Source organism: Esox lucius, chromosome 10 (genome assembly GCF_011004845.1).
Source record: "Esox lucius isolate fEsoLuc1 chromosome 10, fEsoLuc1.pri, whole genome shotgun sequence".
NCBI classification, from domain to species: Eukaryota; Metazoa; Chordata; class Actinopteri; order Esociformes; family Esocidae; genus Esox; species Esox lucius.
This window is the reverse complement of record NC_047578.1, coordinates 22566093-22583877: the sequence shown is the minus strand read 5'-3', so window position 1 is coordinate 22583877 and position 17785 is coordinate 22566093. Positions and strand designations below refer to the sequence as shown.

The following is a 17785-nucleotide window of genomic DNA, read 5'->3' as shown; positions in this document are numbered from 1 at the left end:
CCCCCCCCCCCCCCCCCCCCCCCCCCTCTTAAACAAGAGCAGTCAGGGTTGCAGTGTATCTCGCTTAAGGGTTCAGGGAGAGCATCGTTACTGAGTGGTCACGGGGGAGTTGACCCGTCTCTCATGTGTTGGGCGGGATTCACAGAAACCAGACTGGTAGTTGGAACCGGCTGGCGGATGGCTGTCTAAATAAAGGGTAGACAGACAGAGAGGTGGATAGATTTTCTGAGCGCATAGTGAAAAGATGTGCATTGTGATGTGTGCCACAAACAGTGTGCGTGTGTAACCACTCTGATCCAGCCTCTCCCTGTACTCTCTCGCTCGCTCCGTGTGTGTGCGTGTGTGCGTCAGTGTATTAGCAGTCAGAGCGCCGAAGCCCAGGGGCGATTCCTGTGTGTGCTGGCGATAAAGGGAGAAGGGAGGAAGTATTGGGGGGAAGGGGTGGGATAGGGTGGTGGTGGGGGTGGTGGGGGTGGTGGGGTGGGGGTTTGTGGAGGGGAGAGAAAGAGAGGAGGGAGGAGGAAGTTGGGATGGGGGTGTTGTGCAGGAGTGGGGGGGGGGGGTAGAGAGATAGAGAAAGAGAGAGAGAGTATGAAGAACGGGGTGAACCAGCTGAGCTGAGAGAGCTTCCTGGATTATGTCCCCAATGGGCTCCCTATCTCTCTCTCTTTCTCTCTCTCTCTCTCTCTCTCTCTCTGTTTCGTTTTCTCTCTCTCCCACTCTCTCTCTCATGAAAAGAGGAGAAGAGTGTCTTGGCAGGGTAATTAAGAATGGCCTCTAAACACAGGAGTATGGCAGGAACGCTCCAGATGAAAGTAAATGATTAAAATAATTACAGGCTCAGAGCTGACGAGTCGGAGTGTGGGGTGGCCGCCGGACATTTGTCGGTAATTAGATAATTAATCTGAATGCAAATGATGAGCCCTAACGAAGCAGTCAAGCTGAACCAGCGACAACTGCCGAGAGTGTAATAAGGGGAAAGAGAGAGAAATATGAAAATAAGTATAAAATATTAGGCTCCCAAAGTCAGCCTGCCGACAAACAAAGCCAACACACATCAGAATTGTAAATCAATAACTCCAGCAGACTAGCACACAGGCACTCAGTTTCAGTGTAGCCTGTGCATAAAAAAACTCCTCACATTTCTACATCTATAACTCTCACTCATTTTGACAAGTAGACATGAATAACTTGTTAAAAATACACAAGCCTACAAAGGATGCCTGACAGTCTGAGCTCGAGCAACTGCATAGCAATTTTTAATGTAACAAGGTGCATTTCAGAGAGCACAACCCCCGAACTGGAAGTTTACAGAGCCCAGAGAGACTGAGGAAGACAGAAAACGGAACAGCTAATGAGTAATGCTGAGATTTCTGCACACAATTTAAATGCATTTGCAAATTGTGTGTTTATGCCTTTCTAACCTGACTGTTTATCATTTTCTAACCTGCCTTCAGGAGGCACTGAGGAAGTGTGGATGGCAGGGTTGCAGAGAACAAACTGTTAGAGCAATACCACTTGAAAAGACAGAGCAAACCGATTTCATACTCAATAAAAAGACAAATACAAATGATAGAAAGGATGCGCTGCCTTACATGGTCTAAAATGTGTCATAAAAACTGAATTGTATGGTTTTAGTAGTAGAAAACAAAAGGCAAAATGCACAACTTCTTTGATTTAGAACAGTGGTACCTCAAGGCTTGGTTTTACCCCCTCCATTTTTCTATATTCATGAATTAATTACCTATAATTTGTCAAAATACACATTTAATTTACAATGCTCTGATGATACAGTCATCTTTACTTAGTTCCAATATTTTGTAGGCACAAGCAAATCTCCGCAAGACATTTCACAAAAATGTTTTCCAGCAACACATTTGGTTTTAATGCTTTTTGGTACACAGTGTAAGAGAAGATTATTGGTCTTGAGTCCGAAGTTCTATCGAGGTCTTTTTAATTTTTACATGCGAATGTGACAATCAAAACACGACAACGTACAGTGGGGAGAACAAGTATTTGATAGACTGAGGATTTTGCAGGTTTTCCTACTTACAAAGCATGTAAAGGTCTGTAATTATTATCATAGGTACACTTCAACTGTGAGAGACAGAATCTAAAAAGAAAATCCAGAAAATCACATTGTATGATTTTTAAATAATTAATTTGCATTTTATTGCATGACATAGGTATTTGATCACCTACCAACCAGTAAGAATTCCGGCTCTCACAGACTTGTTCGTTTTTTTTAAGTAGCCCTCCTGTTCTCCACTCATTACCTGTATTAACTTCTTAGATTTAGAACAGTGGTACCTCAAGGCTTGGTTTTACCCCCTCCATTTTTCTATATTCACGAATTAATTACCTATAATTTGTCAAAATACACATTTAATTTACAATGCTCTGATGATACAGTCATCTTTACTTAGTTCCAATATTTTGTAGGCACAAGCAAATCTCCGCAAGACATTTCACAAAAATGTTTTCCAGCAACACATTTGGTTTTAATGCTGTTTGGTACACAGTGTAAGAGAAAATTATTGGTCTTGAGTCCGAAGTTCTATTGAGGTCTTTTTAATTTTTACATGCGAATGTGACAATCAAAACACGACAACGTACAGTGGGGAGAACAAGTATTTGATAGACTGAGGATTTTGCAGGTTTTCCTACTTACAAAGCATGTAAAGGTTTGTAATTATTATCATAGGTACACTTCAACTGTGAGAGACAGAATCTAAAAAGAAAATCCAGAAAATCACATTGTATGATTTTTAAATAATTAATTTGCATTTTATTGCATGACATAGGTATTTGATCACCTACCAACCAGTAAGAATTCCGGCTCTCACAGACTCATTAGTTTTTCGTTAAGTAGCCCTCCTGTTCTCCACTCATTACCTGTCCACACACTCAATCTAACAGACTCCAACCTCTCCACAATGGCCAAGACCAGAGAGCTGTGTTAGGACATCAGGGATAAAATTGTAGACCTGAACAAGGCTGGGATGGGCTACAGGACAATAGGCAAGCAGCTTGGTGAGAAGGCAACAACTGTTGGCGCAATTATTAGGAAATGGAAGAAGTTCGAGGCTGGGTCTTCCAGCATGATTACGACCCGAAACACACAGCCAGGGCAACTAAGGAGTTGCTCCGTTAGAAGCATCTCAAGGTCTTGGAGTGGCCTAGCCTGTCTCCAGACCTGAACTCAATAGAAAATCTTTGGAGGGAGCTGAAAGTCCGTATTGCCCAGCGACAGCCCTGAAACCTGAAGGATCTGGAGAAGGTCTGTATGGAGGAGTGGGCCAAAATCCCTGCTGCAGTGTGTGCAAACCTGGTCAAGTTTCTGTACCAAATATTAAGTTCTGCTTTTCTGATGTATCAAATATTTATGTCATGCAATAAAATGCAAATTAATTACTTAAAAATCATACAATGTGACTTCACATTCTTTGTAAGTGGGAAAACCTGCAAAATCGGCAGTGTATCAAATACTTCTCCACATTGTATGTATGACCGTACTCTGAGTAATCAAAGAATTTGGGTAGGACAGGCTTGTTTTGATCATTCCTTCACTGGCCACTCATATTACTTACATGAATCACAAACTTCTCCTTTAGAAATTCCTTTAAAAACAATAGAAAATGTAAAAACATAAACATCAACTCTATATAAAATAGTCATAACATCAAAACATCATACTCTGGTTCTCAATTTCAACAGTAAATAACTCCAGGGCTTCCCAGATGTTGCAACAGACTTAGCCACTCCCTATTGACCTCAGCAGGGAGTGTCCTGTTGACGTCACTCCCTAACGCAGTTCAGGTGCCTGCAAAGCTAATGTTTTCTGGTGAGTAAGCATCCCCTGCCCTATCACATGTGGACCCAGATGACTTCCAGTTTGGGAGAGTAGTCTGAAAAAAGAAGAATGGACCAAATTAGCAGTCCCTCCTAAAAAGATGACAACTGCTTCAGTGCCAATTTCTTTTTAAATATACAACAATTGTGGCACCAATGTGCACCCACCTGTTACCTCAGCGTCAAACGAACACCCCAATAAAGAAGGCAAGTTCCTAGAACCTTCCAGTGGCAGACAGCAAGGCTAGCTCTGCCCCTGCCCATCTGAAACTCATTGGAGCCTCATCAACAGAGGGATTTGAAGGCTCAGAGTGAGCAGGTAGGGGGAATAGCCTTAAGAAAATGCTGGAGAAGTCCAGAGGGAAAATCCAAGCACTGTTGCCCTCACCTTGGCGCAGCCCCAACAATGTAGAAACCAGGGAAGGAGAAGGAAGACCTGTAGAAGAAAGGTGAAGAGGCAGATTGATGACCACCAAAGCCTGTTCCTCCTAAACAACACCCGGGAGGCCGCCTCAAAGATGACGCCGCCTCCGCATCAAAGCAGTTTGTTAGAATTTTAAGCTCTGCCAGGTGTATACTGAAGTTGTCTTCTGTTCCTGTCTGTTTCTGAGCCTGCTTGTTCTTGTTCCATTCACCCTTGTCTTCAGGATGTGAAAGGCATGCTCATTTGGATTCATAAATGGCCAGTCTGGACACTTTTTGGCACTTTTTGTTTATTATGGCAGTGTGTTTGGGATTATTGTCCTGAAGCGCTATCCAACAATGGAGACATTTGGTTGTATTTGACCATAGATCATCAATGAAGACAAGTGAGTCCATTCCAGTTGTAACGATACATACCTGAACATAATACGAACTCCAACCATACATACCCAAACATAACACCCACTCCAACCATACATACCCAAACATAACACCCACTCCAACTTCTTCACAGGTTGGTATGCCAGTACCTTGTTTGACTCACATTTTCCACTTGTCATATCTTTGACCCATGTTTAGCTTCATCTCATCTAGTCACAAGACCTTTTCTTCAGAATGCTGTAGGCTCTATTAGGTATATTTAAACCATCATGAATCTGAGGCTAATTATGTTTTTTGCACCTTGCAGTCCAACTTCTGTAGTCTGGTGTAGTCTTCTGAGGATGGTAGTGGCTGACACATCTATGCCCACTTCCTAGAAAGTGTTCCTGATCTGTTGAAATGTTTTTTCTGAATTATGTGGTAATGTCTCACATGGAATAGCGTCCATTTTGCAGAACAAGAATAGACTGATGAGCTTCTGGAGAAACTTCTTTGTTTCTGGATATTTTGAGACTCTAATCGACTGTAAACGCTGATGCTGAATATACTGAACTAGTCTAAAGAAGGCCAGTTTTATTGCACCGTTAATCAGCACAACAGTTTTTAGCAGTGGTAACATAATCACAAAAGGGTTTTCTAATGATCAATTAGCCTTTTAAAATGATAAACTTGGATTAGCAACGTGCAATTGGAACACAGGAGTGATGGTTGCTAATAATGGGCATCTGTACGCCTATGTAGATATTCCATAGAAAATGTGCAGTTTCTTGCTACAATAGTAATTTACAACATTAACAATGTCTACACTGTATTTCTGGTCAATTTGGTTTTACCTTAATGGACAAAAAACATGCTTTTCTTTCAAAAACAAGGATATTTCTGAGTGACCCCAAACTTTTAAATGGTAGTGTATATGCCTATCAATATATTTATTTAATTATAAATAAAATAAAATGAACACAGCTGCCAGGTGAAACAATATTGTTTAAGATATGAAATACCAGTTGGACAGCAATTTGACTTGCACATTTTATTTTACAACAAAACAGAGTTTTTGCCACAGATCAACACAAAAAGTCTGTTACGTCAAAGTGAAAAATAAAATCTACATATTGTTCTAAATTAAATTCATATCCAAAGTAAGTAATTAAAGTACTGATTGAGTATTCACCCCCTTTATTAAATATTTCATAGAGGCACCTTTAGCAGCAATTACAGCCATGAGTCTGTTTGGATAAGTTTCTACTAGCATTGCACATCAGGTCATTCTTCTTAGCAATATTACTCAATCTGTGTCAAGCTGAATGAGGACTATTGGTGAGCAATTTTCTACTGTGTCAATATTCTCAATGGGATTGAGGTCTGGGCATTGATCATACCACTCCAAGACATTGACCTTCTGGAAGATGAATCTTCTTCCAAGTCCCAGTTCTTTTCCGGACTTCAGCAGGTTTTCTTTTGGGATTTCTCTGTACTTTGCTGCATCCATTTTGTCCTCAATCTTCACAAGCTTTTGATGCCCTGACACAGAGAAGCATCCCCATAGCATGATGCTGCCTCCACCATGCTTCACGGTAAAGATGGTATTCTCAGTATGATGTGTGGTATTAGGCCGGCGCCAAATATTGACCTTAGAGTTGAAGTAAAAAAGCTACTGTAGAGGCCAGGTTTTTTGGGAGAATGAGTAGTCATGTATTACTTCGATCATCGTCATCGTGATTTGTGTATTAATTGCATTATGAAAATATATAAACCTCTGGAAAAAAAAAATCTGTTCATTGATTAGAAGCCAGACGAAATTCTGTCTAAAATCCAATGTAATAAATAGACTGTGTTGGACTAAGCAATAATTGTCTTAGAATGTGAAATCAATACTGATGCTGGAATGAGAACCAGGACCTTAGTCAGCAGGTTCAGCTCTTAGGACATGATTGTGGCCACAACACAATATACATGGACACAGCTATAGATGGCTCCAAGGTAAAGTTGCTTGTGTCTCTCTACGGGTCCTTACATTTGAAACCTTTGCTTTTGTCTTGTTCCCATGTGATGAATAACTTGAAATAATCAACTACTAATGGTATTTGCAGTTGATTATTTGAGATTTTCTTGAGATTAATTTTTCCTTTTTGTTTTATATTCAGTGCCTTGGAAATGGTTTCATGTTCCATCACTGATTAGTGCTTTTGAATAACCATTGGTGCCACAGTTGTTATAACCTGATTTACTTCGATTGTTTCTTCGTCTTCATGATTTTGTTTTTATTAAGCATTGCACAAATCAAATGTGGGACCTCCCAAACAATGGTGTATTTATACTGAAATCATGTGAAACACTTTAATTGCATGTAGGTAGACTCCATTCAACTGGTTGTACCATAGCTAATTCAGCTGTAGTGTTGTAAAGGTGGGAATGATTATGGAATCAATTATTTTCTGTTTTGTGTTTAAAATTAATTTAGAATAATTTGCTGATTTTATTTTTCATTTTGATATTATGGACTTTTATGTGGCAATAAATCCTGATTAATTTCATTTTCTGAATTTATGTTGTAACAATAAAATGTGGAAAAATCCAAGGGAGTGAATACTACAGGAAGATAATGTACAATTAACAATCAGTCTCTGTTCATAAAATCCAGAAATTGACCCAAACATTTTGGAAATCTGTTATAAGAGTTATTCCTCTGAAAAGGCATATTTCTTATGATTGTGTTAATCATTTTTGTCTTTATGGATACGTTTTTGGGACAGCTACTATACCAAACTTTAAAGCATGTCTTTCATCCCATACAGAAAATAAATATATATTTGCAATGCAAAATACATGGATGTAGGATATATGATGAATATATGTAGAATATATTTATCTTTATTCAATATACATTTCAGGTATGAAAATGTATTTCACTGTTTATTCTGAAATGTATTTAGAAATGTATACATACATTTAACTTTATTCAAATTACATTTCAGGTATAAACATTTATTTCACCTTTTATTCTGAAATGTATTTAAAAATGTATAAATACATTACAATTTTGTCCAAATGTATTTCCAAAAATGTATGTTCATGGTCCAAAATGACGTTCATGTAAGAATATATTTTATCAATTCCCTGCAGACCTGTAAATTATCATACCTTTATTTCAACAAGGAACACAAACTGAGTCCAAGATCTCTTTAGCAGCTAAACACAGGTGTTATTCCCTTAGAGGCCTCAGGTTTCAGTGGATATTGGGCCTGGCAAGGATTGTGGGGTCCCATTGGAATAACCCAGGGATGGGTTTTCTGCAAAAATCTATATTTTATTACAACCAATAATAGGACAAATAGAAACAAATGCAGCATACCTGTCCTGACACATTGAATATACAAACAACCCTTTCATAATGTTCATCATGAGTGATTAATTGATAACATCTTTATGTGTTGAAATACATATATACAGTGGGTATTTGATACACTGCCGATTTTTCAGGTTTTCCCATTTACAAAGCATGTAGAAGTTGGTAATTTTTATCATAGGTACTTTTCAACTTTGAGTGACGGAATCTAAAAAACAAATCCAGAAAATCACATTGTATGATTTTTAAGTAATTAATTTGCATTTTATTGCATGACATAAGTATTTGATACATCAGAAAAGCAGAATTTAATATTTGGTACAGAAACCTTTGTTTGCAATTACAGAGATCAAAGTTTCCTGTAGTTCTTTACCAGGTTTGCACACACTGCAGTAGGGATTTTGGCCCACTCCCCCATACAGACCTTCTCCAGATCCTTCAGGTTTCGGGGCTGTCGCTGGGCAATACGGACTTTCAGCTCCCTCCAAATATTTTCTATTGGGTTCAGGTCTGGAGACTGGCTAGGCCACTCCAGGACCTTGAGATGCTTCTTACGGAACCACTCAAAATCGGCAGTGTATCAAATGCTTGTTCTCCCCACTGTATATACATTTTCAAAATGCATTTAATCTTGTAGTCACCAATATACTTCAGCAACTGGCCCCTCTGATAAAGATATCCTTGCTTGGAGTAATGGTTAGCATGCTCAACCTAGTAACCAACCTTCACAGGTTTGAGACACAACCTGCTAAACACCACTGTAAGTTTAAAAAAAGTGTTAAATGTATTCAAAAATATATTTCGAATTGTATTGAAAAATATTTTGAGTATATTTACTAATACATTTTCAAATGCATCTACATCATTTTTGGATACATTCTATATGCATTTGGTAAATTATTTGTAAATGTAGTCTAAATGTATTAATTACATTTCCTTAAATACATTCATTGATTGGCCAATTTTTATTAAATGTATCCCAAATATTTTTTCAATAATATTTAAAATGTTTTTATTTTCCGTATGGGATATGATATTATAAAATGTCTAAGCTGCCAAAGAAGGCACGTTCATAGTCAGGTTCAATGACCCATTCATATAACCATGAATACCATTCAGAGATGCTCACCCAAAATACATTAGGTAGGAAGCACAGCCAAAAAGAGGATTTAATGAACACTTGGAGTCTTTGCGTCTGTCACACTTTCAGGAGAGCTGATGTAATTGAACACAATGTAAGTTTTACAGGAGATGGTATAGATGTTAATAGGCCTTCATCAATTGCAAAAGGCTTTCAGAAGCAGCACAAATCATCAGACACCACCCTCATCTGACTTATTTCTGATGGAGATGAGTCTGCCTACAGGTGGGAGATTGACCATCTGGTGTCCTGGTGCAGTCAGAACAACTTGGAGCTCAATGTCCTAAAGACTGTGGAGATGATAGTGGACTTCAGGAGAAGCCCAGCTGCTCTTCCCCCCATCACCGTGGGTGGCTCCCCAGTCAACACAGTAGAGTCCTTTCTCTTTCTGGGCACCATCATCCCCCAGGACCTCAAGTGGGAGCTGAACATCACCTTTCTTACAAAGAAAGCACAGCAGAGGATGTATTTCCTGCGACAGCTGAAAAAGTTCAACCTGCCAACAACTATGATGGTGCATTTCTACACTGCCATCATAAAGTCCTTCCTGCCCACCTCCATCACCGTCTGGTATGCTGCAGCCACTGTCAATGACAAAGTCAGGCTGCAATGCATCTTCTGCTCTGCAGAGAGGGTAATTGGCTGCAATCTATCACCTCTACACAACATATACCCCTCCAGGATGCAGAGGCGAGTGGCAAAGATTGGGGATGATCCCTCTCACCCCAGAAATGGGCTATTCAATGCTCTCTCTACTGGCAGAAGGCTTAGGTCTATCAGGACCAAAACCTCCCACCACAAGAACGTTTTCTCCTACAAAACTAGGCCCGATGAACATGCCCCTAAAACCAAATTGACAATAGCCCAACATACACACACAACCCTTAAATGGATAAATATATTACCCTTCCCCACATACATAAACAACCCTCAGCTGAACAAAATCGTGCAACTTACATGTACATTTAGTTATTTTTAGTAATTTATTCATGCACAGTCTACTATTTTTATGCTCAGTACGCTGTTCTTATTTATTTTTACTTCCTATATTACTTTTGTATTCATTGTTGCACCAACAGCCAGAACAAATTCCTTGTTTGTTGTGAAACTTGGCAATAAAACTCTTGATTCTGAATCTGATTCTGAAATACCTCTGTCACATGGGAAGGGGAAAAGCTTCATATTTGGTGACGTCACCATTCTGCGCCACCCGTTAAACTTTTGCTGTGTAATCTGAGTGAACGAACGAGGTTGCAGTGTTGCTCAGGGAAAACCTTACTTATTATAACTTTGAAATTACAGTATGGAGTATTTGATCGGGATTCAGGGGCCAGACTTTGTCCTTGTAGCTGCTGATAATGTTGCAGCAAGCAGCATCATTCAGATGAAACAGGGTATGACATCGCTCGTTTGCTTTTAGTTAGCTATGTTAGCTATAGGTAACTGGCTATTTAGCCGGCATTTGTTTCTCAGCCATTACCTGATTTCTTAAATGTTTGATGTCTGAAAAACCTGAAGTATGTGTATGATAGGATTTTAAATTATATGAAGAAACGTAAGCCACAAGTCAGGATTTTTGTGTTGCGCATGCTACTGTGTTGTTTGCATGTTATAAGCTAGCTATAGTAGCTAGTTAGCTAGCATCTGCTGTCTGAGATTTCATTAGTTAGAAAGCACTCATAGCCTCACCAATAGATAAACTTAGTGGAAACCTAGCCAGTTAACTAATGTAACTATTCCCCAATGTATTTGTAACAGCTGTGTTGGACTAAGTAACGTTTGTATAAATTGGCTAATTTGCGTGTCCACTCAAGTGATATGCAAATTTGTGCTACCTAACTTGCTAAAAAGGCTAGCTTGCTCTCATTGAACGGTGAAAGTGAAAGCAGACATGCTTTCATAATGCACACTCAACAGCCCGAATGACTTGCAGTATTTTCCTCCAAAACAAATACGTGATGTGTAATCTAACTGACTTGTAAAAATTTTCTTATTCTTTTGTATTGTTATGCATGATGTTTAACATGTCAGTGTATGATCCAATAACTGAAGTGTCTATCGCCCTCAGACCAAGACAAGATGTTCAAGCTCAGCGACAAGATTCTGTTGTTATGTGTAGGAGAGGCTGGAGATACAGTACAGTTTGCAGAGTACATCCAGAAGAATATTCAGCTCTACAAAATGAGAAACGGTCAGTGTTGCCCGCTTAATGTGTTTTTTTTTTTTTTTCATCCTCATTGCAAGTATAGATCGAAAAGAAATTGATTTATGGACCCCCCATTATGTGTTACGCAGTGGTGACTTCTGATGGGCTTTGTGTTTTCATTCCGCCCTCTTGTCTTTCAGGTTATGAACTCAGTCCAACAGCGGCAGCCAACTTCACACGCAAAAACCTTGCAGACTACCTTCGAAGCAGGGTAATTGTTTCATGTAGAGCTTGTTTTTCTCTCTGGTAAAGCCTAGCCTACCATTGTAATTAGGCCGACCAAGCTTTCCTTCATGTATGTAGTTAGTACAGTTGGTTCAGTCATTTAAACAGAAATGTTCTGTCTTAAGGTGTTACATCGGATATGTGTGCAATATATGGACTCAGTGAATTACTGTACTTGTTTTTGCAACACGTTTTCCAGCTGTGTTGGAAGGTCTGTTACCTTGGTGGAATGGGTATCTTTTTAATTGCAGAAGTTTCTAAGCGAAATAATTAAATCTAAATGCAGCCATCCCCTGATTGACAATAGCGGATTATGTGCTAATATAACAGCTAAAGCATAGGCTCGTGACATAGCTTAGGTGCTTTCGCTAGCCAATCGATTAGTAATTTCATTAATGAATCAAGTTAACGCTCTTGCGCTAAATAATATTATACTCCTAGGTGCTCTGTGCTTTTGAAGCTTAGCCTATTATCATATATTCAGATGGAAATTAATTTCAACTGTCCTGCTATGCTGGACACTTAACATTTACAAACCATTGGTTTTTAATAACAGAGAAAACGTGTTGGCTGCTTCCAGTGTGTGTTTTGTAAATGCTTATATTCCTTCAAACTAAACTAATAGCAACTTCAATGAGTAAAAATTATTTTAATACTACTAGGCTGTGCGGTTGTCCTACCTAGCTATCTGAAGATGAAACCATAAGTTGCTCGGGACCTGGCCGTCTGTGTAACGGAGGCCAGCGAGTGCTGTGCAATGAGTGAAAACCTCAGTCCCCGAGACCTTAAGTGGTGTTCTAGCAACAGACGCTAGAGCCCTTGGTTTCCTTGATAAAGCGCCTGACTCCCAAACTGAGGACCCGGGTTCAAGTCCGAGTAGGACCTGTAACACCTGCAAAATTAATTAAATGTCCAATTGAAACCTAAATGTGTCAATCTACTCATGACACGCCTGGGTAGTGGCTGCTAAACGAGTCACACACATTTTGTCTCTGCGTTGTGCATCTCTTCTGTGTCAGGTTGATGTGGTGTCGCTCCAGTCTCAAAGGACACGCAACACCTGCGCCAAAATCATAATGCAACCCACCTGTTCCCAGGGCTCCTCCTCCCTGGAGTGTGTGTTTGAGTGAGTGAAAAATGAGAGAGAGACGGAAGCATTTCTGTATGGTTGAGAAGTGCTTAGGTGTGTGAGAAAGTGGTGTGTGAAAACACAGGAGTCAAGCCTCGTTGTATCTATCCCTCTGAATCTCATCTGGAAGGGACGAGGTTAATTTGTTAGGAAGAGTGCAGCCGTTGCCTGTCACAATAGCAGGAGGGTGAAAATAATTACAAAAAACAATTAGTGGGTCTGAGGAGGGAATGTGGGACACAGGGAGGGGGGTGGGGGCAGAGTCCCAGGAGCATTTAAGTATACCCAGAAGTCACCACGGTACAGACGATGCTGTGGATGCCGTTGAGTCTGCTGCTGATGTCAGTCTACATTTTTTGCCTGCTTCTGGTGTTCTGTTTGGTTTTGCAGGTTTCAAATTAGTGCCATTCTTTACAAAAGTAAATATTTATTTTGTAGAAAAATATAAGTAGGGTTGAATAATATGTGCTACATGACTTATTGTGATTTTCTTATATCTATGTAGATCAAAAAAATCCAATTTAGCTATTGAAATTCTAGAAATATAGTGACTTATTTAATGGCAAGTACCAAACAGCGTTGTTCCTCCTAGTCTATTGAATATATTTAACCTGAACAACATTATACAAACGTATATGAATCTAACAGTGAGGAGGCGGAACTGCACAGCTTGAGTGGCGTGTGTCAGGGCGCCCAAAGTGTCGAACAATTATAAAGTATTATAAGTATAAAATTGACATTATGGCTTCTGATCGGAATGGTTCAAAATACTGTGTGCTCTTGCAATATGAACACTGAACATGTAATCTATGTAAATGTGATAGTGTGGCCCTAACTCTTAGTCATTATTGATGCTAAAACCATGTTAGGAGACTACTTTTGAGGTCTGATAACAATTAATTAATTGAGATTTTTTTGTGTGTGTAGTTACCCAGCTGAAGACCATTTGATAGCAGTGTTTCCCTAACACTTGTGATATTCGAGTTTGCCAAACAAATGGCCACTGGATTTTTTTCTTTTATTTTTATTATTGACATTTGAGTGTATTTTTTTTCTTACCAGAAGTCTATTACTGAGCCGCTGAGTAAAGAGCATCTCTCTCCTGTGTTTCCAAACCTTGGGGGATGAGCTGTATAACTTGTCATGGGGGGTTACTTTGTACCTACCAGAAATCCAAAACAACAACTGGGCCTTTCAGTACCCCCTGGCGGAAGCACCAACCTTCAGAGGAGAGTATGAAAGAAAGGCGAGCCACGCTAAAGACGCCCGAAACCAACTGCACACGTTTCACAAAACCGTCGCGTTCCCAAAAATCGGACGTCGTACCTTTTCAACGGCCTGCGCTGAGGGGTCTCCATTGACATGTTTTTTTTTGTTTTTTTTACTAAACCATCCTTTTTGGGTCGTGTCCAAAAGAACAAGAAAGCCCTCTTGCTTCTTTATAGATTCAGCATAAAGGCCACAGCAACAGTTTGTGTGGCGCTAGCATCGCATATGGGCTTTCTCTCTTTCAGTGCAGCACGGGCACAAATAATTACTAGTGCCATATTGCACATGACTCCCCTGTTCCAGCGCAGATGAACAATTAATTCAGCAGATTGAGGAGAAATGCCAATAAAGAGAACATGTCCTGAGGCCTCACGCTACGAGAGAGAGAGAGGGGAGCGCTGGAACGTGGAAGCGGAGAGGGGGAGCGAGTGGGGTTGGGGTTGACTTTTTACTATGGTTCACATCACCAGAACCGACGACGCTTCCTACACACCCCCCTTTCTATTTCAGTGCCTACCACGGTTGCTAATGTTTATACATTTTTTTGAAGGTGTAAATGTTGTGAGTTCAGGTGCCAGATTCACGAGGCCCTTACCCAGGTGGCTGGGGCCCTCTGAGGTGACGTCGGGAGGAAGAGTCATTTTGATGCCAGGGCCATCTCTGTGCTGTTACAGTGTAACCTCTGAGACAGGTGTCTGTTAGGTGTGTGAGTTGGGGGGAGGGGTTGATGATACCACTGGGGTGTTTTGGGGGAGAACCAGTGGGTTCAAGCATGGCCTGGCAACACACATCCTCTCCAGAGGGAGCTTGGCAAGTTTCCCCTCCTCTCTCCTGTGGCGACTGACATGGATTCTCAGGGCAGGTGTTCAAATTAGAGGTGGGTTAGTGCGGCTCAGGTGATGTCACGTTAGTCCGCTGCTGTGTCTCTACTGTTAAGGTGTTGGTTCTGAAACGCTCGGCCCCGCAGCCCTCAGTGCTATGTATTTCTGACCTTGTGACCTCCACGGACTCGCACCAGAGCATGGCCCGCCGCGAAAGACGTTTTCAAAACTCAAGATTCGGCAACAAAATATGGTATTACTGTGCTGAACAGTGCTGGCAGCCAATATCAGCAAGGGATATTTTGTGAAATTCTCTTGAGTCCTGATCGAGCAGGATTTGCAGGATCTGATTTACGGCATGGCCATTACTTTGGGGAAATGAGGGCTTTCTCCCCAAAATATATTACATTCCCATATAATAGAAGGCTGTGGGATGTTACAGGTGTCTTATGCAATATGCAAATGATCCGTGAACCTCCAGGTGTTGTTTTTGGACTACTTACATAGTCCGACTCAAATTGTTTGCGGGCAGAACCGGAGCATTTTTGGTTCTGAAGAACAGAACAGATGTTTTTTTGACCGTTTCTTGCAATACTGTAGGCCTGTGTTAAAATCCTGCATGAAAACAGGCAAATACGTGCACAGGAGCTACAAATAGTAGCGATATCCTGTGTAGCGTAATTGACAACATCGTGACCCCCAGTTTGAGAGCCACTGCTCTACAGCCGGCCGCGAGTCAAGGGCCCCTGTATGGTTAGCGGCAAAATCGTAGCATTCGTTTCACGGCAGCAGCACGTTTAACTCCCATTTTAACCCAGGAACTCTACAATTGTCAAAATGCCAGTCCAGTGCGTTGCGCGCCATGACCGATGTGCAAAAAATTGTAATTTCTCCTGATGGAAGGATTTTAACAAGGAGCGAAATGGTGGGGAGCCGGATTGCACAGTGGAGAAGAGGCTCATTGAAAGTGAGTGGCTGGAAGGGTAAAAGAAGTAATTTACGGGAGAGGGAAGGGAGAGCGGGAGACGACTTCAGAAGTTTTTAATGAGCCCTGGCGTTACTCCAGGGCATAGGGGTGCAGGCGGGAGCGGAGGGGTGTGTGTGTATGTGTGTGGCGGGGGGTTGGGGGAGAGCAGCGGGGGTGTCGTCTCCCAGCAGATGTCACACTGCTGGTGACACCAAGACCCCCACCCCCCAATAGTCCTCAACTCTACCCCGACCCATACCCCCCACCCCACCCGTGCCCCCGCCCCCTTGTGTCGCCGCATTTTCGCACCCCTCCCCGCGCGCCCGTACCGCTGTTGTTTTTGTTGTTGTTTAATCTCCCCGGTTTGCTAACTTCAAAATGAAAGCTGATAATTAGGAGCGGCGAACGTTTGCGCGAGCTGGGAAAGAAGCCGTAGCTAGGCGACTCCTCACTGGCCTTCTGTTTAATCACCCGCTGCCGCTTAAAAGTGGCTGGCAGCCTGCCACTCGACTGGCGATGGGTTTTGTACGCCAGCGTAAATAGTCGTTCATCGTGGTTTTTCCGCATGGTATATATCGTCCGTCCTGTCTCCAGAGAACACTCATTACAACAGCGCTATGGAAATGATTTGTTCCCTGTATCTTCGCTGACCTACACCTCTCGGTTTCTCTCTTCCCTTTCCCTCTAGACTCCATACCATGTGAACTTGTTGCTGGCCGGGTTTGATGAGACAGATGGCCCTGGGCTCTACTTCATGGACTACCTGTCTGCTCTGGCCAAAGCCCCTTTTGCTGCCCATGGCTACGGAGCCTATCTCACCCTGTCCATCCTCGACCGCTACTACAGACCAGGTGGGCCATCTTTCTCTCTTTCTCTCCCTTTCCCCCGCTAATTTTATCTTGTCTGGCTGTCTCCCGTTTTGATGCTCGTGTCTGTTTCCCCTATTCCCTTCTGTTTTTCCCCACAGTTCCTTGTTTACGCTCTGTCTCCAACCTGTAACAGAACGGCATGCTAAATGATTGACAAGATCTCATATTTAAGTTCAACGTCATCAGGATTTGTAGTTAACCATGTATCTCTCTCTCTCTAATCACTGGCGCGCTTCAGATCTGACTCGCGACGAAGCCGTGGAGCTGCTGAAGAAGTGCATTGAGGAGGTGGGCTTTGGCGCTTTTATCTGTCTGGAGTGAAATGGGATAACGGCAGTGCTTCACCAACCGTCTCATTAGTTGGTTTCAAGCCATCACGTTTGACTGAATCATGTTTGACTGAACCAGAAAGTTTTCGGGGGGAGGGGGGGTGAATGTGTCAGAAATAATGCACATTGTAATTGGATAATTTTACTCTGCAGCGGGAAAGCGTTACTGCGATATTTAAAACGTAGAAATCGTTATTAGTACATTTTCAGTAACTTGTTATCCCCTCTATTCGAGTGGCGCCACTGGTAGGCCAAGAGCTGTGAACTGACTAACTCACGACTTTCTGTTTCTATCTTTTCCAGTTGAACAAGCGCCTCATCATCAACCTGCCCTCCTTCAGTGTCCGTTTGATTGACAAGGACGGCATCCATGACCTGGAGAAGCTCGTCCCCGTGGGCGCCAAGTGACCGCTCACTGCTCACCCCTAATGGCCACATTTTTCTACCGTAGACCCTGCTCTTTATGTTCCAATAAATCGTGACACACTGTTGAGATATCTCTTTGTCCCGTGGTGCTTTCCTCTGTCCCCTATGAAGGGAACAGCCTTCTGGCTGCGTGCTCTGTTGTCTAACCCTGTGTGTGTGTGTGTGTGTGTGTGTGTGTGTGTGTGTGTGTGTGTCCTGCACGTACATGCATAGTTAGCGTTCATGAGTGAAAATAAACATCAATAGGATCAAACATTTTAACATTATTGATCATAACTCTTCATAATTGAATGTATATATGGTTTTAAAAAAGATTACATTAAGAGTAATTCAAATACTTGCTTTATTGTCAATATCCACTTAGTTGCTCAGGAAAAACCCTTTTTGAGAAAATATTTTGA

At 41.4% G+C, this 17785-nt stretch overlaps 1 protein-coding gene across 1 annotated transcript; it reads left to right on the top strand.

Annotated features, from left to right (window-relative positions):
- Positions 1-10334: 10334 nt before the first annotated feature.
- On the top strand, positions 10335-17455 carry psmb2 (proteasome 20S subunit beta 2). The gene is made up of 6 exons (XM_010900271.5): positions 10335-10537; positions 11212-11334; positions 11490-11560; positions 16449-16611; positions 16868-16917; positions 17262-17455. The coding sequence occupies exons 1-6, from the start codon at positions 10447-10449 to the stop codon at positions 17364-17366; spliced, it is 603 nt and encodes a 200-aa protein (XP_010898573.1). The 5' UTR covers positions 10335-10446; the 3' UTR covers positions 17367-17455.
- The last annotated feature ends 330 nt before the right edge of the window (positions 17456-17785 follow it).

Excerpts from the sequence above, each read along its gene's own strand:
- psmb2 (XM_010900271.5), top strand. The coding sequence starts at position 10,447 with ATGGAGTATTTGATCGGGATTCAGGGGCCAGACTTTGTCCTTGTAGCT. Across the intron at positions 10,538-11,211 it reads CATCATTCAGATGAAACAGG|ACCAAGACAAGATGTTCAAG; the intron begins GTATGACATCGC and ends TATCGCCCTCAG. Across the intron at positions 16,612-16,867 it reads CGACCGCTACTACAGACCAG|ATCTGACTCGCGACGAAGCC; the intron begins GTGGGCCATCTT and ends GGCGCGCTTCAG.